Source organism: Rhizopus delemar, genomic scaffold (genome assembly GCF_000149305.1).
Source record: "Rhizopus delemar RA 99-880 supercont3.3 genomic scaffold, whole genome shotgun sequence".
NCBI lineage: Eukaryota > Fungi > Mucoromycota > Mucoromycetes > Mucorales > Rhizopodaceae > Rhizopus > Rhizopus delemar.
This window is the reverse complement of record NW_027137829.1, coordinates 2,730,822-2,758,815: the sequence shown is the minus strand read 5'-3', so window position 1 is coordinate 2,758,815 and position 27,994 is coordinate 2,730,822. Positions and strand designations below refer to the sequence as shown.

Sequence of the window (27,994 nt, the reverse complement as noted above, 5' to 3'; positions counted from 1 at the left end):
TTTCTTGATCTTTGTTTTTACCTTTTCTTTTACTACTTAAACCATTATACAACACCAGCTACTACTACCACTACAACATGGCCGTCATCACCCGCAACAACCGCCCCACTCGCACATCTCGTGCTTCCATCTCTTCTGTCTCTTCTTTGTCCTCTGTTGTTTCTGAGGTTGCCTCCTCTTGTCCTGCCTCTCCTGTGGCCCCTGGCCTGGACAACTTTTCTGACCGTCCCGGGTCACCTTCCTACGTGGAAATGGTCACTGGTTCCCGTTCTCGTTCGCCTTCTCCTGCTGACTCAGTCAGTGGTGCTATAGGAGAGAGACTTAACTCTCTTTCCATAAAGAAGGACGAATCGTCCTCAGTACGTGGTGACGCCATTAGTCTGTCCACTGCTGAAGATGACGTTGTCATGGAGGATGCACCTCTGAACAACGCTCGCTGCGCCATTAGCGGTGAGAAAAAGAACGCCTCGCGTTCTTCTAAGTCTGTTTCGAAAAGTAAGAGCAGCATCCCTGAGAAGTTGAAACGCTTTAATCGTAAGTACGATGAGACAGCTGACTTGCTCGACAAGTTAGTTGAGAAGCGTGATCTTGAAGAAGATGAGTCGAAAAGAAAGACTCTTAAGATCCAAATACGCGAGTACAGGGAAGATTTGGACTACTACGAGGAACGTATTACCAAGCTTGAGGTTAGCGCTAATGAAATTAGCCAAAAGATAAATGAGGTTGGGAACAATGCCAACAATACTCGTGGGTCTGAGCCTACTGTCCCCATCAAGGTCATACCTCCCTTTCGCCTGTTGGTCAGTGCTGCTTACAATCCTAAGTATTACTCTTCCAGCAAGGTCAGTCCTGATGATGTGAAGAATGACAATGCCTTTAAGACAGTAAAGGACTTCATCAGGAAGTTTGAGGCCATCGTGAAACATTATGGTGTCAACATTGACAAGAACTGGCTAGGATATCTCCAGCTGTCCATTGAAAATGGCCAGGATGATAGGAGCATCAATTGGTTCCAACATAAGCTGACTGTCGCTGATTTCAAAAACAGCAATTGGGAAGGTGCCAAGACCGCTCTCATAGGCAAGTTTGGTGAGTCCTTCACCTACTTGCAGTATCGTCAAAAGCTGATGAGAATCAAGCAGCCCAACGGCGAGTACTTGAACATGTATGTGGACAGATACATAGATCTTTTGACCAAAGCCAAGTTTGCGGACAGTCCGCTGGCAGTGATGCATTTCCTGGGCACATTGCTTCCACCTGTCAAGGATTGTTTGGAGAGAAGACTGGCTGAAATACGTGCCAAGAAGAATGCTGATTTCATCTTGGAAGATGATACGTTGTCGAAAATCCAGACAATCATAGAAAACAACAAAATGCATTTCATAGAAGAATGCAAGAAGATCTTCCCTGGTTTGAAAAATCAGGAACGATCTCAGTTCAAGCCTGCCGACAAGAAGGCACCAAGGCAAATAGAAACGAAAAGAAAGTTTCATGGCGACGAGCAGAGGTACTTTCCCGAAAACAAGAATAGGGAAAGAAATTTCCATAAAAGGCCGGCACACAGCGCGCCTAAATGTCGCTATTGTGGGAAGAAATATACTCCAGGTCACCTTGACAAATGTCGAGAAATAGAAAAACGTCGTGACCATTACTTGAATAAAGATACGGGTTTTAGAGCACGCAAAGATGCACCCAAAAACTACACTGGTAATTTTTCCCAAAGGCGTAGATCATTTGAAGAGAAAATTCATAATGCGAATGATTCACGTATAACGGTTCATAATATTGAGAAGGTTGAGAAACAGACCGCTACTGAACCAGAGATCATGCAAACACATCCTGCGGATGAGGTTATGAATGACCTCTTAAATGATGATGAAATCATCAGTCCGTTTCAAAAAGCGTTGAAACAAATTCGGGAGAAAAAGAAGCACAAGCAAGGTAATGTTCGTTGCTATAGTTTAAAAACAAAAGAGGAGACACATCCTACTATGCTTCAAAGCCCTTACTCATTACACACTCCTTTCTTATTGAACGATCATAGATTAATAGCTCTCGTCGACACAGGCGCAGATGTTTCTTTCATAAGTAAAAATGCTGTTAATAAATTGAAACTGCGTATTATCCCAGTTCATGGTTCATTACTCTTAGCAGATAAAGAAAAAACTGTTAAACGATTGGGTGTGACCGATAAATTAAATGTCGGATACAAAGGGCAAACTGTAGCTCATGAATTTGAGGTGTTAAATATGCATGATAAAGTAGACGCTATTTTCGGGAGGGATATTTTACCAAGGTTAGGAATTCACCTTGTTGGTGTTGCCACCAATTGGGATGATAACAAAGTCAAATTCGATGATTCTATTGAAGACTCAGAATACATTCCAAATGTTTCCAATGCTGGCACACCAGAAGAGCATGAAGCTTTACTACAAGCACTGCAATCTCACATTGATAAAAATCAACAGATTGATGTTCATTCCTTATGTAATCTACCAGAAGCGGTGGTAAAGTTAGACACTCCTCATGGAAAACATGCACATGTCCGGCAGTATCCTATTGCAAATAAGATGATGCCAATCTTTGATGAGGCTGTAAAAACATGGCTCGAGAACGGTGTCATTGTACGTGCACCACCCTCACCATGGAACAGTCCAATCACATTTGCTCCAAAAAAGGATGCGAATGGTAATCCCACTGATTACAGACCATGTATTGATCCTCGTAAAATCAATGCCCTACTGGAGTCTGATAACTATCCATTGCCATTGATCGATGATATTTTTCATGATCTTGCGGGTTCTACAATTTTCACCTCACTCGATCTCAAAAGTGCATTTCATCGATTGCCCATTCGTAAATCAGATCAGGTCAAAACCACTTTTACTCACAGAAACAAACAATACATGTTTCGTTCAGCACCGTTTGGATTGAAACATGTCTCCAGTCATTTCATGCGCATCATGAATGATGTATCCATCATTCATAACTCGATATGAAAACAGTATTAATAAGCTACATGATAAGATGCTGCGTAATTGCACGGTTAAACTATATTAAATCCAGGAACTAAATCACAGTCAGCCGCAGTCAATCATATACGAATATTCTATGACAAATATAACAATAGAAGAACACGTAACCCTTATCTATTTGTCATCAGCTATATCATACTCATTAATTATTAATCCATGACATGAAATATTATCCGTGTATGAAAAGTATAAATAGAGTACAATTTTCTTATTAAATAAAACAATCTCTTTATCGAGTCTCGTCCTCTCTTGTTCCTTTTTATTCTTGGATAAATCATTTTTTTTGACGAATTCTCTTTACTCTATTACTGCTACACTATTCTCAAACATGTCTATCAACTCTAACCTTTTGGCTTCCAACGAAGAAATTCTTTTTTCTGAAAGTGATCCTGCTTTCATTGGTCCTCGACTTGAAAAATCTACCATGGTTAATGGGGTGGAACTCTGTAGTCATGGTTCGCCCATTTCTAATACAGAAGACATAGAGATGGAAGAAGTAGAAGCCGGGGTACCCATTTCCCCACTTGCTGGTGTCAAGATCAGTGGCGCAGCACCACCTTCTCAGGTCTTAGGTGGTCGTAATTTAACGGCTACCATTCAGACTTTGACGAAACAGGTTGAGCAAGTTGCTGCGGCTATTACTAGTCAAGAGCTTACGGGAAAGCAACTGGCTAACCTTTCTCGTGAATACACCACCAAGTCCACCATCTTGGCCTCCTTGTTGGACCTGCAAGCAAAACTGGCTAATAACTTGGCTATACAGACCAATGGCTCTGCCATTAACGTTTCTAACAGTCAACCCACGGTAGTCCCTCAAAACTTACCTTTGTTTCAATATACTGGTAATGTGGAGAACTCGGCCTTGCCTGTCTATAAAGACATTGCTGAGTGTATCCGACGTTTTGAGGACATCCTCTTTGCGTATCGTTTGGATGTACAGGTGCATTGGCAGCGCCTCATCCCTTTCTCACTTACCCATCCCCAGCGTTCATGGTATGATGAATTACGGGTAAAGAAGAACTTATCTTGGGCCACATTCAAGGAGCAATTAACCTTGAAATACGGCATCGAATCCACTGAGGCTCAAGCTCACGCCTCAAGAGAGCTGTTAACCATCAGCATGCAACCTGATGAATCTGTGGAAAAATACACCGACCGCTTCTTGAAGCTCAAGCGTGAAGCCACACCCGTAGCTGATGATTTTTTGGCTATCTTGTTCGTGAACTCCCTTCCTGGCAGCCTCCAAAATCATGTCAATATGGCCATCGTCAGTCTGGACCAGGAGGCAAAAAATGATATCAACCTCCTTTCAAGTATCGCAAGAAAGTTTCATACGAAACAACAGACCTTGCCCAATACGTCAACCAGAAAGTTCAATAACCAACCCTCTCAAGTCAACGGGTTGAACCCTCCCAGTGGTATTCATAAAAGAAACCACCGTACGAATGGAAGGACTTGTGTTATCCATGGAAAGTGCAACCACACAACTGATCGTTGTAAGAAGGCTCAGGAACTGGGTATAACTGGCAGCATGAACAAAGAGATGTTTAGTAAGCGTTGCTTTAAGTGCAACGCTCCTTTTACTAGGGAGCATTTAAATGTTTGCCCTAAAAGGAATCAACCTCTTTCCGCTGGTTCTGCCTCCTCCTCCTCTACTGCACCTACCATAACCCGAGCATTCCGCTCACTTCAGTTGACTGGCAGTGAAGATGTACCAATGGGTACAAAAGCTTCTAAGTACAACCCTGCCAACCAACAAGACCACGATGAAGAACAGGATCTTGACGATGAAGCCGTCAAGGACATCCACTACTACTCATCACTATGTAAGTTGCAACCGTTTAATACAAAACTTCACAGTTTTAATAACAAACGTACTGATTCCTTTTTTGTACCCATCACTATAGAAAATGTCCGTACTTGGGCTTTGGTTGATACTGGGTGTAATGCTTCTACGATCTCTCCTGACCTAGCAAAAATTATAAACGTTAGAACTTTTCCTGTTTCAGGAAAATTACAATTAGCTAGTTTGAATACCTTGGTACCTAGAACTGCTATTACAGATCAAATAAAAGTATTTTATAATGGAATCAATGTCTTACATAAATTTGAAATTTTTAAGTTTGATAAAGATATACCTATTTGTATTGGTACAGATCTTATGCCTAAGTTAAACATTAACTTGACAGGTTTAGCTGTTACGTGGGATAGTCCTAATATCTCTACAATACCTGATCCAATAGACCCTTCACCTATCAAACCTAACAAGTCACCCGCTGGCACTCACCAACAGCGTGAACAACTTATGGACGCATTACAGCCATATTTGAGCGCTAATGCTAAGATCCCTAGCACATCTGCATGTCCTCTACCTGAAGCGATAGTTCGCTTGGAAACTGAGCCAGGTAAAACGACTTATAGACGACAGTATCCTATTGCACTGTCAATCCAGCCTAAAGTACAAGAACAGGTTGATAAATGGTTAGCAGATGGCGTGATTGAAATAGCCCCTCCTAATACTGCATTTAACTCTCCTTTGTTGACTGTACGTAAGAAGGACGCTAATGGTAATTATAGTGACGATATACGGGTATGTATAGACCCCAGACATATCAATGCAATACTCATTAAAGATCGTACCGACCGCTTTCAATTACCATTGATAGCTGAGTTGCATCAAAAAATGAGTGCTGCTACGCTATTCACAGTACTTGACCTCAAACAAGCTTTTCATCGTCTACCTCTAGCTGAAGAGCATAGAGCACTCACAGCTTTCACATTTAACGGTCAACAATATCAATTCTGTAGAGCACCATTCGGTTTGACCCCCATACCAAATCACTTCCAACGTGTGCTAACTACTCTCTTACATGACTTGCCATACGTAACATGTTTCATTGATGATTTAACTATCGGTACTGGACTCGATATTGAGGAACATATCAAATGCGTAACTACGGTCATCGAACGACTTACATCAGCTAAATTCATTCTTAACGTTGATAAATGTCATTTTATGCAAACTTCTGTAAACATCCTGGGCTTCACTATTAGCCACAATAGTCTCTCACTGGATAGCAGAAAGGTTGCAAACGCTTTAGCGTGGCCAATACCAAAGACTGGAAAAGATATACAACGCTTTCTAGGTCTCGCTAATTATTTTCGAAGTCATCTCCCAAATTTCTCTACCATGACCGCACCGTTAGATAAACTACGTAATGAAGGTTCATTGGAACACATTTGGACTGACAAATATCTACAGGCTTTTCGAAATATACAGACAGCCTTACCTAATGCTCCTGTTTTGTCTATACCTGACATGCGTCATGAATTACAGCTAGCTACAGATGCTAGCAACACAGGAATTGGCGGTGTACTTTATCAAATTATCGACGATAAAACTCGCTATATTGGATTCGCAGCAAGAGCACTGTCGAAGTCAGAAATGAACTACTCGACAACTAAACGAGAGCTGTTAGCCATCTGTTATCTTTTTGAAAGATTTCACAAGTGGTTGTATGGATCTCATTTCACGCTGTATACTGATCATAAAAGTTTGGTTTATCTTGGCACACAAAACATTCCTAATCCCATGATGCTGAATTGGTTCGAAACTATTTTCAACTATACATTCAGAGTAATCCATCGTCCAGGAATTGAAAATGTGTTGCCGGATTCACTTTCTCGTCTTTTTTCAGACTATACGGAAAAAAGACTTGGGGGAGATAGTAATCCTCAGCAACTTTCCATAAAAAATAAAATTACAAAGTCACAGAACAAACGTACTACAGAAAACAGTACAAACATAAAACAAAGAGCTGTACAACTAGTAGACTACATGACACCACCAGAAGAAGAACGCCATAACCTATTATTAAAGGCACATCTACTTGGACACTTTGGGGCTGATGCTATTGTAAAGACAATCCACAATGATAATTTGCACTGGATTAATATTAAAAAAGATGCATTACAGCTCGTATCCAATTGTCCTGAATGTCAGCAATTTAATATTGGCAAACACGGATATCACCCTCCCCATAGTATTCTACCAGATGGTCCTTTTGATCACGTCTGTATTGACCTTGGTACCCTGAACGTTACATCAACAGAAGGACACAATTTCATTTTAGTTCTAGTTGATCTTTTTACAAGATTTACAATTCTAAGACCATTAATGGATAAAACTGCAGTATCCATAGCTAATGAACTTAGAGATATCTTTTGCACTTTTGGTTGGCCCAAAAAACTTAGTTCAGATAACGGCACAGAATTCACTAATGAAATATTTAATTCATTAATGGAAACCTGTGGTATTGACCATAGACTTTCACTGCCTTATTGTTGTATAATGGTTTAAATAATAAAGGAAAAGGTAAAAACAAAGATCAAGAAACAGTTTGGGTACTTTTTGAGACTGATCTTTATTTCAGTTTAAGTTAAAGTAAAAATTATTCTAATTGAAGGCAGGTATTTATATCTTATTGAGTGAGTGGCTTGATATCTTCTATTGTGATCGTTCTTCTAATATTCAGGTACTTTAGCAAGTGTTATCTATAATTATGATTATGAAAACTTTTCATTTGTTCTTTTGTATGTCTGTCATAGATTATCTTTTATTCTGGGAATTCCTCACTGAATTGAATAACGTTATTTTACGCGTTATTTCAATTATGTGAAAGATTAGCAATATTCCTGACATTGGATTGGGTTTGGTCATTTTAGTTGATACTTCTTCTTATCAAAGAACTCTCATGAATACAATACATATTCTAAAAGAACATGTTTAATTGGAATTGATTGTATGATCTTATTTAAATAAACTTGTATTTTATTTTATTTTAATTATGATCTTGTATTAAGACTTATATTTATTAATGTCAACTACAATCAGTTACTGTTCTACAACATAATCCCCTCCCAGGTATGATTAATACCGTTTAGATCTTTTACGTCTACCTTGGCTCTTATTCTTCTCATCAATTGTTGTGGAAGAGTAGCTGGTTCCTTTTAAGTCTATTGATATTTTACGTTTACTTGACTGAGGATTAGATTCCTTATTTGTATTGTTTGATTTTTCTTTTTTATCAAGAATTTTATATTTCGTTTTGATGTCTTCAGGTACAATACCAATTCTTTGCCAATATTCAGTTATGAATTTAAGGTCTGCAAAGTGAGATGCAGGTTCCCAGGTATCTTCACTCTCATCATAACCTTTCCATCTACACTTATAAATATATTTTCCTTTAGCTTTTTTATGTGCTAAGATGGCTTCAACTTGATAGAATTTATTTGAGGATATTACTTCATCCTGTGATATCATCTTGAGTGCGGATGGTGGGTAGTTTTTAGGTAATAAATCTCCTTTTTCATCTTCAAGCACATATGATCCACCTTGGGTGATCCTTTTAACTTTATAAGGTCCCTCATATGGAGCATCAAGCTTATTTGTTTTATAATTTACTGTTACCATTACATAACTATTTTCGGGGATTGATACAAGTTTATGTGACGCATCAAATTTTTCCTTTTGTTTGTTTGTTATTATTTTTGTTCTTTCGTATATAGCAGGAAATACAATTTCTGTCATCTTTTTTATATTTTTTAAAAGTTCTGTATTTAATTCTTCCTTAGTTGCTTCATTTTTTTCCTGACTGAAATCTTCAAAGTCATTTGGATTACGACCGAACATTAAAGTGAAGGGTGGCGTCTTAGTACGTTCATTATATTTACTATTTAGGTAGAGTTGTGTAGAGGGAACATATAAATCCCAGTCTGCTTTAGCACCTTCGACTTGTTTCTTTATGGCTTTTACAGCACTTTGTACCCAACGTTCACTTACACCATTAGCTCTGGGATGGTAACTAGATATAAGTCTATGATCATAGCCAGCATTTTCAGCGAGTAATTGCATAAGCTCATTTACAAATTCACCACCATTATCAGATTGGAGTACACGAGGAAAACCATAATTAGAGAATACATCGATTAATGTCTTTACAATCGTCATAGACTGTTTATCAGGGATAGGTTTCAATATGCAGTAACGAGTAGCAATGTCAACCATAATCAGTAAGTAATTGTTGCCATTCAAGGAAGTTTTCATGGGACCAGCTAAGTCGATACCCCAACTATCACCAGGTAATGTTGCTGTTATAGGTCTTAAAGGGTTATAACCTTTTTTGATTATGTTAAATTGTTGACAGGGTACACAACTTTTTACTAATTCTACTGCTTCTTCTTTTAGATTATTCCAGTAGATACCTTTACGTTTTAAAGCATGATAGATTGCATCAGAACCAAAATGTCCTTTTAGATGCTCTTTAAGAAGAAGTTCTTTACGTTCTTCTGAATCCGCTGGCGTTATGTATTCACCGTCATTAATACTAGGTAATTTTATAGCTGTTCTGTTAAGCAGACGAGCATTATCCCCTCCCAGTTCATTGACAGGATTCTCAATTTCATAGAGACGAGAAAGTGTATCAGGTAAGATGTTATCTATTCCTGGCAGATGAACGACGTTAAAATCATACTTTAATAAAGTATCCAGCCAATTTATCAGCATTACGTTTGCTATTTTTTGCGTGTGAAGATAGGTTAATGCTTTATGATCCGTATATAGAGTGAAGTGATTACCCCAGAGATATTTATGGAACTTTTTTAATGCATAGACTACTGCCAATAATTCACGCTTAGTAGCTGAATAGTTGCGTTCACTTTTAGAGAGACTTTTCGCCATCATGGAAATATATTTCATTTTTCCATCAATCACTTGATATAGAACGACACCCACACCAACGTTAGAAGCATCAGTGGCAACACAGAAAGGTCGATTTAAATCGGGATAGGCTAAAATGGTTCCTTCCAAAAGTACCTTTTTAAGATTATCAAAGCATGTTTGATGTTTACTGTTCCATATTTTTTCAAGTGATTTTTCATTCCTCAATGCATCTAGCGGAGCCAAGAGTGTGGACGCTTTAGGGATAAGAGGTCGGAAGTAATTTATGAGACCACAATATCTCATGATATCCTTTCCTGTTTTAGGTACAGGGAAATCTTGTACATTAGCAACTTTACGAACGTCAAGAGATACACCTTTAGGCGATATTCTAAAACCAAGTAAATTAATCTTATTTTGAAAGAATTTACATTTATCAGGATTTAATTTGAGATTTACTTTGGTCAGCTTATTTATTACTGCTTTTAAATGTAGTTTATGTTCTTCAATTGAAGTAGATGCGACTACTATATCATCGATAAAGCATCTAGCAAAAGGCATATTCTCAAGTGCTATACTCATTGTTCTTTGCATCACACTAGATACGTGTTTCAAACCAAATGGAGTACCAATTGGCACGTATTGTACATTATTCCATGAGAAAGCTAATTTATGAGCATGATCCTCTCGCAGCCTTAAAGAGTTAAATGCGGATTTAAGATCCAGAGTTGAATATACTGAAGCTCCTTTTAGTTCTTCAAAGAGTTCAGATATTTTTGGTAAAGGCATTCGGTCAATAGAAGATAAAAGAGCATTAATATGTCTAGGGTCATGGCATACACGGTAACCAGTTATTTCTCCCTTGGCATTTGTCTTCTTTACTACAGTTAGAGCCGAATTCCATTCAGTGTTAGCAGGAGCACGTTTTATGACACCATTTTCCAGCCATTCATTAATCTGATCCTGTACTACTTGATGATACACTAAAGCGATCGGGTAAGGACTTCGATAAGATGTTACGTTTTCTGGAGTTTCAATTGAGACAACAGATTCTGGGATTGTACAAAAAGAACCTCTAGGTATGCCTTGATTTAATTGAATCAATGGTTTAATATCATTTATAGCAGATTGAAATTGTTCAGGAGTTCCTGCAGGGCAGTCTTCAAGTTCTGACATTTCCTTATCTACTTCTTCTAAGAGCTCACTATTGTCACTATATTTAGATTGTGCAGCTTGAATATTGTCTACTTCATCAGTATCCCATTTATATGGTAAACCAGTAAGACCAATACCAAGTTTAGTCATGAAATCTGTACCTATACTCATATCATGATCATTTGTTAAATTCATTACTTCGAAGTTATGAGTATAATTTTTTTCATTGCATCTGATGTTTAATTCAATTGTACCAATTCGTGTAATTGTCGATTTAGAATCAGCCAACTTTATGACATCTTTTTCCTTAGATGGAACAATAGGAAAATTATGTTCTAGACAAAACTTTTTATTAATTGACGAAAAATTTGCACCTGTATCTAAGATAGTCATTGCTTTTATATTATTTACAAGGATAGGAAAGCTTATAGAATTATCTTTGGTCAATTTAAAATCACGAGTAACAGTTATGTCTTTATTCTTTAATTTTCAATCAAGAGCCATACGGTTTAAATGACCGTTAGTTACATCTTCATCATCATTTGATTTTTCATCATTATTGGAGCGAATTGCCATACGATTGACACGGGAGAGAGAAAATCCTTCATTTGCCTTGGCATTACTTGAGGACTTCTTTGCTTCTTTGAACTCTTCACAACGATGACCTTTACTCCATTCTTTACCACAGTAGATACACGGTTTAGGCTTAGTGATGCCTTTATTAGTGCTTATATTATTTGACTTGAACCCATTAGCGACTTTACTAGTTCCAGGGGAAACCTTATTAGTCTTAATGAAAGACACACGAGAGACTAGTTCTTCTTCAGATCCTCTATTTCGTTTGTGTGGATTTTTGATCGAAAAAGCAGAATCTTCACCCGAAGCAAGGACCAAGTCAATTATCTGATTAATTGAGCTAGGGAGTTTAGCACCAAGATGGGATGATATAGCCACTTGAGCCACGGTTTTGACAGAAGGTTTAAGTGATGCAAAGTATGTTACAGCTAGTTGGGTTCCATCTTCCATACCCGCTTCTCTTCTCATCTTTTGAAACCGATTCGAATATTCCCTATTACTTTCATAAGGAGCTTGACGCATAGAGCCAACTTCAACCATTAGCAAAAACTTTCGATACGGAGTATCAAAGTGGTCAAGAACAATAGGACGGACTTCCTTCCAGGTGTAACGCTTGTTCATTAGGGCTTCACGGGACCAAGAGACTTGTTCTGGGTTCATGCATAAAGGTAATAAGCGTTCCCAATTTGAATTAAGTGACAAACCATGAGCATGTAGTACCGTTTCAAACGTATTGCAGAAGTCATAAGCAGAATCAAAGGGGTCTGACTTTTTCTTCCACAGTGCCTCACCACGTAATTGTAACACAGGTAAATCATTTGGGACTACTAAACGCACCGAACCAAGAATTTCAGAGCCATTTGAGTCTTGCTTATCATCAAAAAGAGAGATCATTGATTTATGGGCTTCTTGTGCAGCCACTATCTTCTGTTCAAATTCTCTATACAACGACAAAGCTTGCAATGTTTCTGGACTATCAGGACTAGATTGGTTTGAATTCATGTACGCAGCAAACAGAACCAAAGCTTGTTTTTTCATATCCTTGATCATACCAATGCTTTTAAGAGCTACATCTTCAGGTTTAGGCGTTACAGGAGTAGGAGTGTCTTCTTCCATAGGAGTAATATCAGAGTGAGCATATTTACTGGCCATAGTACCCAGTTGGACAGAAGGATTCACAGTAGATGGAGAATCAGTAGGATTGCTAGTACCATCAGCAATTTCACCGAGAGTGTTTTCAGACATACGTATTTTAAATTTCAAATAAAGAGCAAAATTCAAAAAGTAAAATGTTGTATAATGGTTTAAATAATAAAGGAAAAGGTAAAAACAAAGATCAAGAAACAGTTTGGGTACTTTTTGAGACTGATCTTTATTTCAGTTTAAGTTAAAGTAAAAATTATTCTAATTGAAGGCAGGTATTTATATCTTATTGAGTGAGTGGCTTGATATCTTCTATTGTGATCGTTCTTCTAATATTCAGGTACTTTAGCAAGTGTTATCTATACAGTGGGTCAAAAAACTGCACCAACGCAACTCAGTTTTTCGGAAATACCAGTATAGCTCTGTCAGTTTAAAAGTAAACATTACGAAACTTGGAACAAAACGAGTTACTACTGTTACTATTTATTGACAAAAGTTTCAAGGTCAGATGCGGAGTATTGATTTAAAGAGCACTCAGCAAAAAGAGGAGGTCGGTTGGTGCAGTTTTTTGACTTTTAAAATGAAAAGGTATTTGATATCATATGTCCGGACTGAGACTATTCCAGCAAATTTAATCGAATTTTGCTGATGCTTAGTCACACTGGGGACCTGAAAATAAAGTTTTTTTTGCAATTGTTTTCTTTTTTTTTCTTTCCTGCTTTACCCAAACCCATTGTACATCGTCAGTATCTATCCATTATTAGAAATGCCCAAAAAGCTTCCATCCGATATTCAAAACAGTATCAAAGTATTATTAGAGAGCAGTGTTGATCCTGCAGTCATTGGGAAACGAGTTGGAGTGCATAGAAATACCGTCAATAGGTATGCAAATAAGTGGATACACGATAGAATACGTAAAAGAGGAGGTAGACCGAGCATTGTGGCAGAGTCAACACGTCCATACATCAAGAGACAAGTGCTCACAGGTTGTTTGAAGACTGTCAAGGATGTGCAAATGAAGTTGGAGGAGCTTGGACACCCTATGTCGTATCAATCGGCAATTAATGTCTTACATTCAGTTGAAATTTATGCTGAGATCAAAAAGAAAAAGCCATTATTGACTGAAAAGCACAAGAAGGCTCGATTAGTATGGGCTAAAAAGCATCAATATTGGACAGTACATGATTGGCGACGTGTCATCTTTTCTGATGAGACGAAAATCAACATTTGGGGCTCTGATGGTTGCAAGTATTACTGGAAAAGAAAATGTGATCATTTACAGCCTCAGCATATCGACGTTACTGTGAAGCATGGAGGCGGTGGTCTCATGTTAGGGAGTTGTATAACCAGCGAAGGACCTGGATACGCATGTCAGATCTATGATGGCACCATGAATTCAGAGGAATACCAAGAAATCCTTGGTACAAGTCTAAAAGACACTATGGAGTACTATGGTCTGAACTGGGAAACGTCGGTATTTCAGCACGATAATGATCCCAAACATCGATCAAAGTCCACAACACAATGGATGAAGGATAGTGGCATGATTTACATTGACGATTGGCCATCACAAAGTCCAGATCTTAATCCTATTGAACATACAGTGGGTCAAAATACCTCACAAACCTCAGCACTTTTTGAGGTTGTAGTCTTCTGGATTACTCAATAATATTTGCATCTTTCTCAAATTTTGCACAGGTGCTGTCCAATACGTTGAGTATATTTGCACAAAGTTCCGACGACGGAAATTGAAAAATGAGCGAATAAGTAACTATGAACTGGAGGCGGTCTATTTGTGAGGTATTTTGACTTCCATCAATTATTTCTTTTCTCCGCCATAGGTCATTCCAAACAATGTTGCGGCAAGTTTTAAATATTTCCCGGATAGCGCAGTCACCCCGGGACATAAAATTTAAACTTTGGAAAAGAATTGGTTATTCTTTCTTTCGCTAATCCGTAAGTAAATTTCCATCTACAGCATCATCCATCTGTCTGCAAAAATGCCCAAATCCTTACCATACGAAGCTCAAATGGACATCAAATCAGCACTAGAGCATGACGTATCGACTGATGTTATTGCAAAACGGTTTGGAGTGCATCAAAACACCGTTATCAACTATGCAAATAAGTGGATGCCTAACCGGATTCGCAAGAAAGGTGGCAAACAACGCCTTGTAAGCGACATCACTCGTCGTCTAATCAAGCGAGAGGTCCTAAACGGCTCATTAAGGACTGCCAAGGAGGTCCACCTGAAGTTGGAAGAGTTGGGCTATTCTATGTCGTACCAATCCGCTATTAACGCTTTGCATTCTGTGGAGATTTTTGCTGAGATAAAAAAGAAGAAGCCTTTACTCACTGCACAGCACAAGAAAGCTCGATTAGCTTGGGCTAAAAAGCATCAGTATTGGACCATTCACGACTGGCGACGTGTCATCTTCTCGGATGAAACCAAAATTAATATTTGGGGCTCGGATGGCTGTAAATACTACTGGAAGTGTAAAGGAGATCGTCTTCAGCTTCATCACATTGAAGTTACAGTGAAGCATGGTGGTGGTGGTATCATGTTGTGGGGCTGTATAACCAGTGAGGGACCCGGGTATGCCTGTCAGATATATGATGGCACCATGAATTCAGAGGTGTACCAAGAAATCCTTGGTACAAGCCTTAAAGACACACTCGGGTACTATGGCCTAGATTGGAAATCATCCATTTTTCAGCATGACAACGACCCAAAACACCGATCAAAGTCAACAAAACAGTATATGGAAGATAACAGCATGCGTTATATTGATGACTGGCCATCCCAAAGTCCTGATTTGAATCCAATCGAGCATATATGGCACCATCTTAAGCTGAAGCTAAGTATGTACGAAAATAGAGCAAAAAGCATGCACGAACTGTGGCAGAGAGTGGAAAAAGAGTGGAATTCCTTTACTAAGGATCAATGCTTGAAGTATATTGACAGTATGCTAGAAAGAATACAAGCTGTCATTGCTGAAAAGGGCGGATCAACTAGATATTAATAAAGTCAAAATACCTCACAAATAGACCGAGGTTAAGTATCTGTCTCCTAATAGATCTCAGCTAATGATCTGAGTTTAAAATTTTGGTACACAGTAGCATACATATGGATGACTTTATATTTCAAATTTGAAATGATTGAGCCAATTTCTCATGGAATTACATCAAAAATAAGTAAAAATCATCATACGTTTGTGAGGTATTTTGACCCACTGTATATGGCATCACTTGAAGTTAAAGCTGAGCATGTATGATAATAGGGCGACCAGCATCCATGAATTGTGGCAAAGAGTCGAAAATGAATGGAATTCGTTTACTAAGGAACAATGCATCAAATATATATACAGTATGCCAGACAGAATGCAAGCAGTCTTAGCAAAGAAGGGTGGATCCACTAATATTAAAAAAGTCAAAAAACTGCACCAACCGACCTCCTCTTTTTGCTGAGTGCTCTTTAAATCAATACTCCGCATCTGACCTTGAAACTTTTGTCAATAAATAGTAACAGTAGTAACTCGTTTTGTTCCAAGTTTCGTAATGTTTACTTTTAAACTGACAGAGCTATACTGGTATTTCCGAAAAACTGAGTTGCGTTGGTGCAGTTTTTTGACCCACTGTAATTATGATTATGAAAACTTTTCATTTGTTCTTTTGTATGTCTGTCATAGATTATCTTTTATTCTGGGAATTCCTCACTGATTTGAATAACGTTATTTTACGCGTTATTTCAATTATGTGAAAGATTAGCAATATTCCTGACATTGGATTGGGTTTGGTCATTTTAGTTGATACTTCTTCTTATCAAAGAACTCTCATGAATACAATACATATTCTAAAAGAACATGTTTAATTGGAATTGATTGTATGATCTTATTTAAATAAACTTGTACTTTATTTTATTTTAATTATGATCTTGTATTAAGACTTATATTTATTAATGTCAACTACAATCAGTTACTGTTCTACAACACTTATAACCCATTGGGTAATTCGACTAACGAATCGTTTGTTGGAATAGCCAAACGAGCTCTTGTTAAAAGATTACAAGGCAAGAAGGACGAGTGGAATCTTTTCCTTCCTAGTATTCAATATGCTATGAATTGTAAATATTCTAGATTACATCATTCCAGACCATTCGTGCTTATGTATAATAGGCAACCAAATGAATTCCAGGATTATTCTAATACACAATCCTCAATACCTAACTCTAGTCAGCAATATGCTAAAGCACTAGAAAATAAACTAGACAATATGAACAACATAGTAATCCCTGCTATACGTAACCGTATTATGACTACTCAAAGAATTGACAACGAGTATTTTACAAAGAAACACCGCATTGTACATCAACAATTTCCTACTAATAGCGAAGTTATGATAAAAAATGTGAATAGAAATAGTAAAACTGACCCAAGGTACGAGGGGCCCTTTGTCGTACATGGAGTCACAAAAAATGGTAGCTACATTTTGACGGATAAAACAGGTGCATTATTATCGCGCGACGTACCTACTTCGCACATCAAACTTATCTCTACAGACAACGTTGTTAATAATCGTGCTGACCAACAACAGTACGATGTGCAGGCAATTATCCAACATAAAGGAAATAACACTAGCAATTATAAATACCTAGTAAGATGGAAAGGTTATCCTCCAGAATATGATACCTGGGAACCTGCCTCAAGTTTTGATGACATGAGTATGATAGAACAGTACTGGGCAAGACGTAACGTCAACAATAACATTGGCAAACGTAAACGCTCATCTCATACTAATTTGCCAACCAAGACTAATAATCTTAACAAAAGAAGCAAGACAAAGTAACGAGCTGAATATGGTCTTTTCCCATTACTTTTTTTCCTAAACAGGTTTTTATGGGTTTTTATCGATTATATACCAGAAGAGCATGCTCTCTCTTTTCTCTACACTTACGTCTTTAATATGAACAGCCTAAGCAATCATATTAGATATAATCCATGTACTCTTCGTTATTCATGATGTTCATCGGTTGTTCCAACCTGGAAGGGGGCAATGATGTATCCATCATTCATAACTCGATATGAAAACAGTATTAATAAGCTACATGTAAATGTATCCAATAGACAAGCTACAGGTTAATTCGGATAATCTTCATTAAGGATAAGATGCTGCGTAATTGCACGGTTAAACTATATTAAATCCAGGAACTAAATCACAGTCAGCCGCAGTCAATCATATACGAGTATTCAATGACAAATATAACAATAGAAGAACACGTAACCCTTATCTATTTGTCATCAGCTATATCATACTCATTAATTATTAATCCATGACATGAAATATTATCCGTGTATGAAAAGTATAAATAGAGTACAATTTTCTTATTAAATAAAACAATCTCTTTATCGAGTCTCGTCCTCTCTTGTTCCTTTTTATTCTTGGATAAATCACTGGGGATGCCTATGCTTTTGATTTAATTGGGCCTTTTCAATCCAGTAGCAACATGTATACATACGTGTTGATTCTAGTCGACATTTGCACCAGATTCTGCGTGTTGAAACCCCTAGTAGACAAAAAGGCAAAAACCGTTGCAGGTGCCATGGTTGATACATTTTCCTTACTCGGCTATCCCAGACACTTTGTATGTAGCGATAACGGCTCTGAATTCAAAAATGAAATTTTAGAGAATCTGTTCAATGCAATGGGTATCGACAAAAGATACACCACTCCTTACCATCCCTCAGCAAATGGAGCTGCTGAACGTTACGTTCAATCTGCTAAAAAGATATTAGCAAAGTTCCTTGAAGGTGCCACCGAAGATTGGCATCATTACATTCCATCTGTACAGCTCATGATCAACAATAAGATCTTCACACGCTTGCAGACTACACCTTTTTCATTGATGTTTGCTCGCAACATAAATGACTTCATTGAATACAGGGATGATGCTGGTGAATTAAAAAAGAAGGAGTACCTGCCGCACGATGAGTTGCTGAAAAGAATCGACTACATGTCGCAAGTTGTCTTCCCTGCTATACAGGATAGGACCGACCTTTACACCAAAAGGCAAAAGGAAAAAGCTGACAGCAAAAATCGTCAGTCCATATTCCCGGAAGGAAGTTACGTAATGGTGCGTGACAGAGAGCAGTACAATAGCCTCTCACCGGTCTACAAAGGCCCATATCGTGTTGTACGTCAAGTACAAGGTGGTGCTTATATACTTCGTGATGTTGACGAAACGCTCATGTCTCGAAATTATTCTCCAGAAGAATTAAAGCTCATTTCACAGGATGAAATCATTCCAAAAGATGAATTGTACGAAATTGAGGCAATCATCAATCATAGAGGCGAACCTGGAAATAGAGAATATCTCGTACGCTGGAAAAACTACAGCAAAGACGATGATAGCTGGTTAACTGCTGAGGCATTTACTGATCCCGAGTCAATTAACATTTATTGGCGCAAACTGGGTAAATCCATAAATCAAAATGATGAAGTAGTAAAAAAGAAAAATAATGAGGCTGAAAACAATAAAAAGCAAAAATTACCCTCAGACTACGCCCCTAGTAAATTACTGACTACGACAATTATGAATGAACAGTCAAAGTCTGGAACTATGTCGCACAATAGACAATCTCATAATATAAAAGAAAAAAAGAAAGCTCAATCCAAACATAATGGTAATGCTTTATCCAGATATCCCAAACGAAGACTACAACAAAGTCAAGAAGGCTTTGATCGAAAAACAGATCATCATGAAAGCTCCGTAAAAAATGCCGTGACTGCAAATAGTAATCTTAGGCATAGCAAGCGCATAAAGAGAAATTAGGTCACACAAAAATTTATAGCTGTTCAAACACTTCCTATTCAACTTCCAAACGTTGATACCAACTGGTAGGGGGTGATGTCGTGTTTGGTCATTAATGATGTCTTTATTCATTATTTTATTATTGATCTCAGTCCAGCCTACGTCAGACTATACAATTAATAGTCAGACGATATAATCCAGGGTTCATTCTAAATTATTAGTTCCTCTCCTTTTTTTACTCAATAAATAGTAGTTGTTAGCTATTGACTTTTTACTGTTTTTAGATCATAAGTGTTGTATAATGGTTTAAATAATAAAGGAAAAGGTAAAAACAAAGATCAAGAAACAGTTTGGGTACTTTTTGAGACTGATCTTTATTTCAGTTTAAGTTTAAGTAAAAATTATTCTAATTGAAGGTAGGTATTTATATCTTATTGAGTGAGTGGCTTGATATCTTCTATTGTTATCGTTCTTCTAATATTCAGGTACTTTAGCAAGTGTTATCTATAATTATGATTATGAAAACTTTTCATTTGTTCTTTTGTATGTCTGTCATAGATTATCTTTTATTCTGGGAATTCCTCACTGAATTGAATAACGTTATTTTACGCGTTATTTCAATTATGTGAAAGATTAGCAATATTCCTGACATTGGATTGGATTTGGTTATTTTAGTTGATACGTCTTCTTATCAAAGAACTCTCATGAATACAATACATATTCTAAAAGAACATGTTTAATTGGAATTGATTGTATGATCTTATTTAAATAAACTTATATTTTATTTTATTTTAATTATGATCTTGTATTAAGACTTATATTTATTAATGTCAACTACAATCAGTTACTGTTCTACAACAATAAGTACCAAATATCTCAACATGTCAAATCATATCGGTTGTAACTATCTCTTGTCATTTAATCTCAGGTCTTGCTCAACTAATATAAATAGCCTTGGAATCTTTCTTTAATAAAAGTATTCGACTTTAGAACTATTGTTCGGTCTCGTTAATTCTTATTTGTTCATATTTTTATACTTAAAACACTTCAAATACCCTCATATTTTTAACTTGAATAAAGAACAATCTACTTTGAGTCTCACTTATTTTTACATTTGTTGATTGACTTAGTACTATTTATATTATAAAACCTCAAATATCACAATAACAATGGAAGAACACGTAACCCTTATCTATTTGTCATCAGCTATATCATACTCATTAATTATTAATCCATGACATGAAATATTATCCGTGTATGAAAAGTATAAATAGAGTACAATTTTCTTATTAAATAAATAAATCTCTTCATTGAGTCTCGTCCTCTCTTGTTCCTTTTTATTCTCTTGGATAAATCAAAGGTCTTTTATTGATCTGTGTTGGGAATAATGTTATAAATGATTCCAAGTTATGTCAACATACTATTCAGGATCATATCCGATTCCTTTTATTAAAATAAAGTGACTATAATCTTATGCATCCTTAACAGTTGTTGTTGTTGTTCATCATGCTACCTGGAGCTATTGTTTGTAATATTGAAGGGAAGGAAAAAAAAAAAGCACAAGGGTACGCGTAATATTCTCGAAATTACTACGTCATTATGTGACAGGTAAATTTATTTTTTGTGACTACACCGTTTTACTGGGTAATTAAACTCTTCGTCCCCCTCCCCTCCGGAGCATAAAATTTAAACTTTGGAAAGGAATTGATTATTCTTTCTTTCGCTAATTCGTAAGTAAATTTCCGTCTACTGCATCATCCATCCATCTTCAAAAATGCCTAAATCTTTACCATATAAAACTCAAATGGACCTCAAATCAGCATTAGAGCATGATGCATCAACTGATGTTATTGCAAAACGGTTTGGAGTGCATCAAAACACTGTTATCAACTATGCAAGTAAGTGGATGTCTAACCGAATTCGCAAGAAAGGAGGCAAACAGCGCCTTGTAAGCGACATCACTCGTCGTCTAATAAAGCATGAGGTTCTAAACGGCTCGTTAAGGACGGCCAAGGAGGTCCATCTGAAATTGGAAGATTTGGGGCATTCTATGTCGTACCAATCTGCTATTAATGGTCTGCAATCTGTGGAGGATTTTGCTGAGATAAAAAAGAAGAAGCCTTTACTCACTGCACAGCACAAGAAAGCTCGATTAGTTTGGGCTAAAAAGCATCAATTTTGGACCATTCACGACTGGTGACGTGTCATCTTCTCGGATGAGATTAAAATTAATATTTGAAGCTCGGATGGCTGTAAATACTACTGGAAGTGTAAAGGAGATCGTCTTCAGCTTCATCACATTGAAGTTGCAGTGAAGCATGACGGTAGTGGTATCATGTTATGGGGCTGTATAACCAGTGAGGGACCCGGGTATGCATGTCAGATATATGATGGAACCATGGATTCAGATACTTACAAAGAAATCCTTGGCACAAGCTTCAAAGGCACGCTAGGGTACTATGACCTAAATTGGAAATCACCCGTTTTTCAACTTGACAACAATCCAAAACACCAATCAAAGTCAATAAAACAGTATGTGGAAGATAACAGCATGTGTTATATTGATAACTGGCCATCCCAAAACACTTATTTGAACTCAATTGAGCATATTTGGCATCATCTTAAGCTGAAGCTAAGTATGTACGAAAATAGAGCAAGAAGCATGCAATAACTGTGGCAGAGAGTGGAAAAGGAATGGAATTTCTTTATAAAAGATCAATGCTTAAAGTATATTGGCAGTAAGCAAGAAAGAATACAAGCTGTCATTGCTGAAAAGGGCGGATCAACTAGGTATTAGTAAAGTCAAGATACCTCGCAAATAGAACGACCTTAAATATCTGTCCTAATAAGTCTTAGCTGATTGTCTGAACTTGAAGTTTTGTGCAACCGTAGCGTACACATAGATGATTTTATGTTTTAAGTTTGAAATGATTGGGCCGATTTTCCATAGAATTACAACAGAAATAAGTAAAAATTACCATACGTTTGTGAGGTATTTTGACCCACTGTATATAGCCAACATTCTATTCTGTTGCCTACGAATATCAATAGAACAAAACTTTGAAACAGCAATCTAGGAACAGCTAAGGCGCGTTTCTTTGCATGCCCATGTTGCGGGTACTGTACCACTTCTAAGGACGAATTGAAATCACACGTGGAAAAACATGATTTCAAGATTCCCAATCATAATAATGTGTCGTCTTGGATAGTACAAAAGACAAATATTATTTCCAAGTTGTATGACTATTTCACTTCATGCTTGTCGAATTTTCAAAATAACATGGGTGTTGATCGATGTTTTAATGACCTTCTGTAAGTATTATACTTTGAGTTAATTTAGCATTTTTTTTAATTATGTTTCTCTCTTTTTGATAGGTGCATTTCATCCGTGCTAGCACTACAAAAGCGCGTAAACTATGAATCTCTGCCCATGGAGCTTTTCTCTCCTTCATTGTTGGCAGCCCTGCGTCAAGAAGTTTTGGCATCCTTGTCATTACCCGGTAACCTTGATCCTAACCTGTTCATGTCAATCAAAGACATCCTCCAAATGTATCACGAAAATCTAGCCAGCAATTTGGCTACGCGACAGAAGTTGATAAACCTTGCCATGACAAAAGATGGCCCAGAACAAAGTATCGTTGTTGCGGTAGAATTACTCCTGCCTGCAATGAAGGATTTGGATGCTGGCGAAATTGGGGAATCGGAATTGGCTTGCTCAATTGTTCATCCTCTTATACAATCATTACTTGCATATGATATGGATGACAAGATGGCCAAATGCACGAACACCATTTCTGAGAATGGCACTGATGTTGGACGGCGACCTGATTATGAAGTGATCGTCTACGAGAAATACCAACCATCATTTCGTACGTGTTTTGGGGAGCTGAAAGGCGAAGGATCGTCAGATGTATCGGCAATTATGGATTTTTATCGTCTGGGAGTATTTGCTAAACTGGAGATTGTAACCAGCAATTTGACCGGTGTGTTGTGTTTTCAAGCTCTTGGAACAGCAATCACATTTTATGCATTAACACATCCTCACCATAGTACTTATGCATTTACTGAGCTTGCAACAATTACCATACCAAAGACAAAGAATGACATAATGACTGTGATAAGCATCCTTGACAATCTCTTTAAGATCGCCACATATCATCGTACAATATCGAAGGTCCCCATGGCGAATGCTCGGTTGCCGACATTGCCATTTGAATTTGTACAAGGAAAACAAAAATCTCTTCCTATTAAATGACGGCCATCTTTGGGATCTATTTTGAACAGGAAATTATAACTTTTTCTCTTTTCGAGAGACTGGGCCGGCAAAAATTTATTTTAAAAAAATGGCTTTGACGAAACGATCTTTTTTTTTGTGTCAATCTGCACCATAGTTTTTTATTATCCGCACCGATTTTATCAATTGCTGTTTGTACATCGTCAGAAAAAAAAAAGATGTTCTTTCAATTCAAAAATAACACAAATAAGCGATTAAAAAAATGTTGTATGCTGTTAATACATATATACTGTTTATCATGGTTGGAAATAATGCACTCACGAATAGGATTATGCAATAATTACACAGTGTTGTATATGAGTCAAGTAATGAGAACGAGACTTAATAAGGCTTTTTATTTAAAAGTGAAAAGTTATTTTTCTAACCACATAATGTCAATAATAAATAACTTGTCCCATAGTTAAGCCCCCACGTTCGCGTTACGAACGTAGAAACATTCATCTTCAAACCTATTTCGGTTGTTGAGTTCAAGTATACAAAAAAAAAAAAAAAAATGGTGCTGTAAAAAATAAAAAATTGAGTTGATTGCTCACTTCGAGATCAATCAGTCAATAAAAACAAAAACTTCAGTAAAACTGCATGCCGGATACAACACACAGTAACCAAAGTGAATTTGACCAGCAGGACTAATTATCGCTTGGTTACCTTTTATCAAACATAACCACACCAGCATAATCGTCACTTGGGACGCATGGCCTACAAGCTAAGGTAGATTATCCATATAATACCACTGTATGTATCAGAACTATCCCGTACAGCAGAGTTTTTAGTTGGAGACTACTTTGGACACCATGATAATATATAAAAAAATATCATATATTGATATTCAAGATTGCGAGAGTTGTTGTTTATGGAATTGGGTCGTATTAGTTTTTTGTTGTTGTTTAAATTTTGATACTTCCTTGTGTGATGCAGTAGGAGATTGTTGATCAGATTATGGACAGGATACGTCATCGATGGAAATGAGGAAGCGCACAGCTTTTTCTTTCTTTTTTTCTTTCTTTTTACTACATCATATAAAGGCACTTGTCAAAACCTGGTGATTTGAAGTTAACATAGAGACACTATAACCTTTCTTTGTTGAGACACTTATCAAAACATATGGCAGAATGAAAAGCAAAACCTGTGAAATCAGCTATATATAAGCTATCGCACGCCTCACTAATTCTAGTCATCAACGTATCCTTTTCAAAGAATTTATTTCGCTTCACTTTACTCTTGACAACCGACCAGAATTGTTCAATTGGATTTAATTCTGGAGAAGAGGAAGATAAACGTATCGATATAATCGAGAATTAATATACTTACCTATATCAGTTAAACTATGGATAGGAGCGTTATCCATAACAAGATAATATCCCCTCATTTCTGGATACTTTACCATTTCATCAAGAGTCGCCTTCAAAAAGCTCAGATAATGCCCTTTGACTGTATTGTAGAAGAGTAACTGATTGTGGTTGACATTGATAAATATAAGTCTTAATACAAAATCAGAATTAAAATAAAATACAAGTTTATTTAAATAAGCTCATACAATCAATTCCAATTAAACATATTCTTTTAGAAGATGTATTGTATTCATGAGAGTTCTTTGATAAGAAGAAGTATCCACTAAAATAACAAAATCCAATCCAATGTCAGAAATATTACTAATCTTTCACATAATTGAAATAACGCGTAAAATAACGTTATTCAAATCAGTGAGGAATTCCCAGAATAAAAGATAATCTATGACAGACATACAAAAGAACAAATGAAAAGCTTTCATAATCATAATTAGAGATAACACTTGTTAAAGTACCTGCAGATTAGAAGAAAGATCCAATAGAAGATATCAAGCCACTCACTCAATAAGATATAAATATCTGCCTTCAATTAGAGTAATTTTTGCTTTAACTGAAACTGAAATAAAGATCAGTCTCAAAAAGTACCCAAACTGTTCCTTTATTTTTGTTTTCACCTTCTTTTTTATTACTTTTACCATTATACAACATTCCCAACACAGATCAATAAAAGACTTTGATTAGATTTTTATATTAAGCTTTATTCATATGAACTTCACACAGTCAAATGTATAGCGTGGTTGCAATATAGTTTATTGATAATATGAGCATGTTGAATAAGGAATGACGATTACTTACTGGATCATTATTAGCCATAATATCCAATCACAGAACTAAAGGTTTTTATATTCATCCGTGCTGTCTCCTAAATAGTCCTACATCCAGAGCTATCTGAAACCATCCCAATAGCCTAATTGACAATACAAGCTAGGAACAGGCTAAGTGAATAATTAGAAATAGTAATCATCTATTCTGTAGATTGATTATAAATCTATCCTAATTCTTTATCCGTATCATGTCTATAAATACTCTCACTTTTTACATGTAGAATTTATTATTCAATCTTAATCATGGTTATCTTAACTTAATAAAGAGATACCAAGTTCTAACAGTATTTCTTTATCTTTGTTGTTATACTACCTTTTACCTGAAACTCCCCTTTCCTAAACAAATTGCACGGTTAAATTATATTAAATCCAGGAACTAAATCACAATCAGCTGCAGTCAATCATATACGAGTATGCTATGGATAAATGCTTATGGTGACAAATATAACAAGGGAAGAACACGTAGCCCTTATCTCTTTGTCATCAGCTAGATCATACTCATTAATTATTAATCCATGACATGAAATATTATCCGTGTATGAAAAGTATAAATAGAGTATCATTTTTCTTATTAAATAAAACATCTCTTTATCGAGTCTCGTCCTCTCTTGTTCCTTTTTATTCTCTTGGATAAATCAATGAGGAGTAAAGAATAAAAGATGAAGCTTTAAAGTAAAAAATAAAACTTGAATAAAATTGAATCCAAAAATGAATCAAAAGAAAATTGGCTATGTTTATTAGCTTTACAATTGATAATTATTTATATCTTTTCAAATATCAACGGAATACATAAAATTATTTAAAAAAAATAAAAAGATGAACAAAAACAGACCATTCAAGGGATAAACATCTGGTTATTAGCACAGATGGTGGTAATAACAAAATAATGTACGAGACGTTGCTTGATGAGAGATAGAAACAAATACCCAAATAAGGAAAAGTTACTTTAGCCAACTGCATTACTTGTTGAAATCCATTTCGGAACCGCAACGGGCACCTATCTTTATAGTTTCCTTTTTTGATTAAGATTTGATCAAGTTGGAGTAATATTGGTGAATATTTTAGAAACATCTAAACCGGTTTCCCACCTACTTTATATTCGTCCGAAGCCTTTTTAGTAATGAATAGACAGTTAGTCATTGGTAAGGGTAAGCTACTCATAATTTTCATATTTAGCATAGGAATATACCGTATCGCTAGCGTATTTAATCTTTTTTATTAGCTCGAATCTTCAGGTAGTCGATAAAAAACGACCAGACTATGAAGTAGATCATTACGTGTCTTATGAGCCCAAACACACGGCTGTGTTCGGTGAAATCAAGACCAAAAAATACTTTGACAATATAAAGAAAATTGTATCTGATTTCTATCGATTTTCCTTGTTTATGAAAGGATGTCAATGACAAACACCACTTGAACAAGGCCATTTGCTTTCAAGCTATTGGTAGATTTAAAATTTTAAACATCTCTTACTTGGATTTATAGATACAAAAGTATAATTTTATAGAATGCATCTTGGTTATAACAGACTATACGCAATGACTGAAATTGTACGCTTCAGGTTGCCCTCGACAATAGAAGGGCTTCCAAATATGCTGTTATGTCTAGATCAATATCATATTTTTCCTTTTTATCTCAAACGCTGGTTCTTGATGTAGGCTTTTAAGTTTTGGCTGTGTAGGATCAGGTTTTGTAAAAGTGAATCGATCAAGTCATGATGTAACAGTGTGAAAGAAATTTCTTTTGAAATCATGGAATAAACTGGTTAGTTGGATTCTTTTCTGTTGGGTGATAAAAAAAAAGACACATTTAAAAAAATATTATCAGTGACAGTACATGAAAGGAAAGGATTAAAAGGTGTGATGGTTTTTACCAAGAATAAAAAGTATTCGGCCATGATTTGATTGTAAAAACCTTTTGCTCCCATGTAGTTTGATATTCATCAATAGGGATTATTTGATACGGCAAACATTGTGAAATACATTGTTGCTATGAGCTACTGTTTTGTTTTTACAGCGTTTGTCTTGAAGTTTTATGGATAGATGAAAAAGTAAAAAGGTTATCTATTGCAAGTACTATGGTGCTATCCAATGCT

At 36.4% G+C, this 27,994-nt stretch overlaps 10 protein-coding genes across 10 annotated transcripts; 8 read left to right on the top strand and 2 right to left on the bottom strand.

Moving 5' to 3' along the window:
* Positions 1 to 77: 77 nt before the first annotated feature.
* On the top strand, positions 78 to 2,999 carry RO3G_05272 (uncharacterized protein; the record flags this gene model as incomplete). Its single annotated transcript, XM_067659862.1, has 2 exons — positions 78 to 1,941; positions 2,053 to 2,999. The coding sequence occupies 2 exons, from the start codon at positions 78 to 80 to the stop codon at positions 2,997 to 2,999; spliced, it is 2,811 nt and encodes a 936-aa protein (XP_067515963.1).
* A 364-nt stretch (positions 3,000 to 3,363) lies between these two features.
* RO3G_05271 (uncharacterized protein) lies at positions 3,364 to 7,395 on the top strand (the record flags this gene model as incomplete). The annotated part of the gene is made up of 2 exons (XM_067659861.1): positions 3,364 to 5,602; positions 5,702 to 7,395. The coding sequence occupies 2 exons, from the start codon at positions 3,364 to 3,366 to the stop codon at positions 7,393 to 7,395; spliced, it is 3,933 nt and encodes a 1,310-aa protein (XP_067515962.1).
* Positions 7,396 to 7,965: 570 nt separating this feature from the next.
* On the bottom strand, positions 7,966 to 11,079 carry RO3G_05270 (uncharacterized protein; the record flags this gene model as incomplete). The annotated part of the gene is made up of 1 exon (XM_067659860.1): positions 7,966 to 11,079. One exon carries the CDS (start codon positions 11,077 to 11,079, stop codon positions 7,966 to 7,968), a length of 3,114 nt encoding a protein of 1,037 aa, XP_067515961.1.
* A 318-nt stretch (positions 11,080 to 11,397) lies between these two features.
* Positions 11,398 to 12,729, bottom strand: RO3G_05269 (uncharacterized protein; the record flags this gene model as incomplete). Its single annotated transcript, XM_067659859.1, has 1 exon — positions 11,398 to 12,729. One exon carries the CDS (start codon positions 12,727 to 12,729, stop codon positions 11,398 to 11,400), a length of 1,332 nt encoding a protein of 443 aa, XP_067515960.1.
* A 664-nt stretch (positions 12,730 to 13,393) lies between these two features.
* Positions 13,394 to 14,296, top strand: RO3G_05268 (uncharacterized protein; the record flags this gene model as incomplete). The annotated part of the gene is made up of 1 exon (XM_067659858.1): positions 13,394 to 14,296. One exon carries the CDS (start codon positions 13,394 to 13,396, stop codon positions 14,294 to 14,296), a length of 903 nt encoding a protein of 300 aa, XP_067515959.1.
* Positions 14,297 to 14,627: 331 nt separating this feature from the next.
* On the top strand, positions 14,628 to 15,650 carry RO3G_05267 (uncharacterized protein; the record flags this gene model as incomplete). Its single annotated transcript, XM_067659857.1, has 1 exon — positions 14,628 to 15,650. The coding sequence occupies one exon, from the start codon at positions 14,628 to 14,630 to the stop codon at positions 15,648 to 15,650; it is 1,023 nt and encodes a 340-aa protein (XP_067515958.1).
* A 535-nt stretch (positions 15,651 to 16,185) lies between these two features.
* Positions 16,186 to 17,472, top strand: RO3G_05266 (uncharacterized protein; the record flags this gene model as incomplete). The annotated part of the gene is made up of 2 exons (XM_067659856.1): positions 16,186 to 16,301; positions 16,572 to 17,472. 2 exons carry the CDS (start codon positions 16,186 to 16,188, stop codon positions 17,470 to 17,472), a joined length of 1,017 nt encoding a protein of 338 aa, XP_067515957.1.
* A 754-nt stretch (positions 17,473 to 18,226) lies between these two features.
* RO3G_05265 (uncharacterized protein) lies at positions 18,227 to 19,397 on the top strand (the record flags this gene model as incomplete). Its single annotated transcript, XM_067659855.1, has 2 exons — positions 18,227 to 19,193; positions 19,324 to 19,397. The coding sequence occupies 2 exons, from the start codon at positions 18,227 to 18,229 to the stop codon at positions 19,395 to 19,397; spliced, it is 1,041 nt and encodes a 346-aa protein (XP_067515956.1).
* Positions 19,398 to 21,209: 1,812 nt separating this feature from the next.
* On the top strand, positions 21,210 to 21,635 carry RO3G_05264 (uncharacterized protein; the record flags this gene model as incomplete). Its single annotated transcript, XM_067659854.1, has 1 exon — positions 21,210 to 21,635. One exon carries the CDS (start codon positions 21,210 to 21,212, stop codon positions 21,633 to 21,635), a length of 426 nt encoding a protein of 141 aa, XP_067515955.1.
* A 1,080-nt stretch (positions 21,636 to 22,715) lies between these two features.
* RO3G_05263 (uncharacterized protein) lies at positions 22,716 to 23,690 on the top strand (the record flags this gene model as incomplete). The annotated part of the gene is made up of 2 exons (XM_067659853.1): positions 22,716 to 22,747; positions 22,811 to 23,690. The coding sequence occupies 2 exons, from the start codon at positions 22,716 to 22,718 to the stop codon at positions 23,688 to 23,690; spliced, it is 912 nt and encodes a 303-aa protein (XP_067515954.1).
* Positions 23,691 to 27,994: the final 4,304 nt, after the last annotated feature.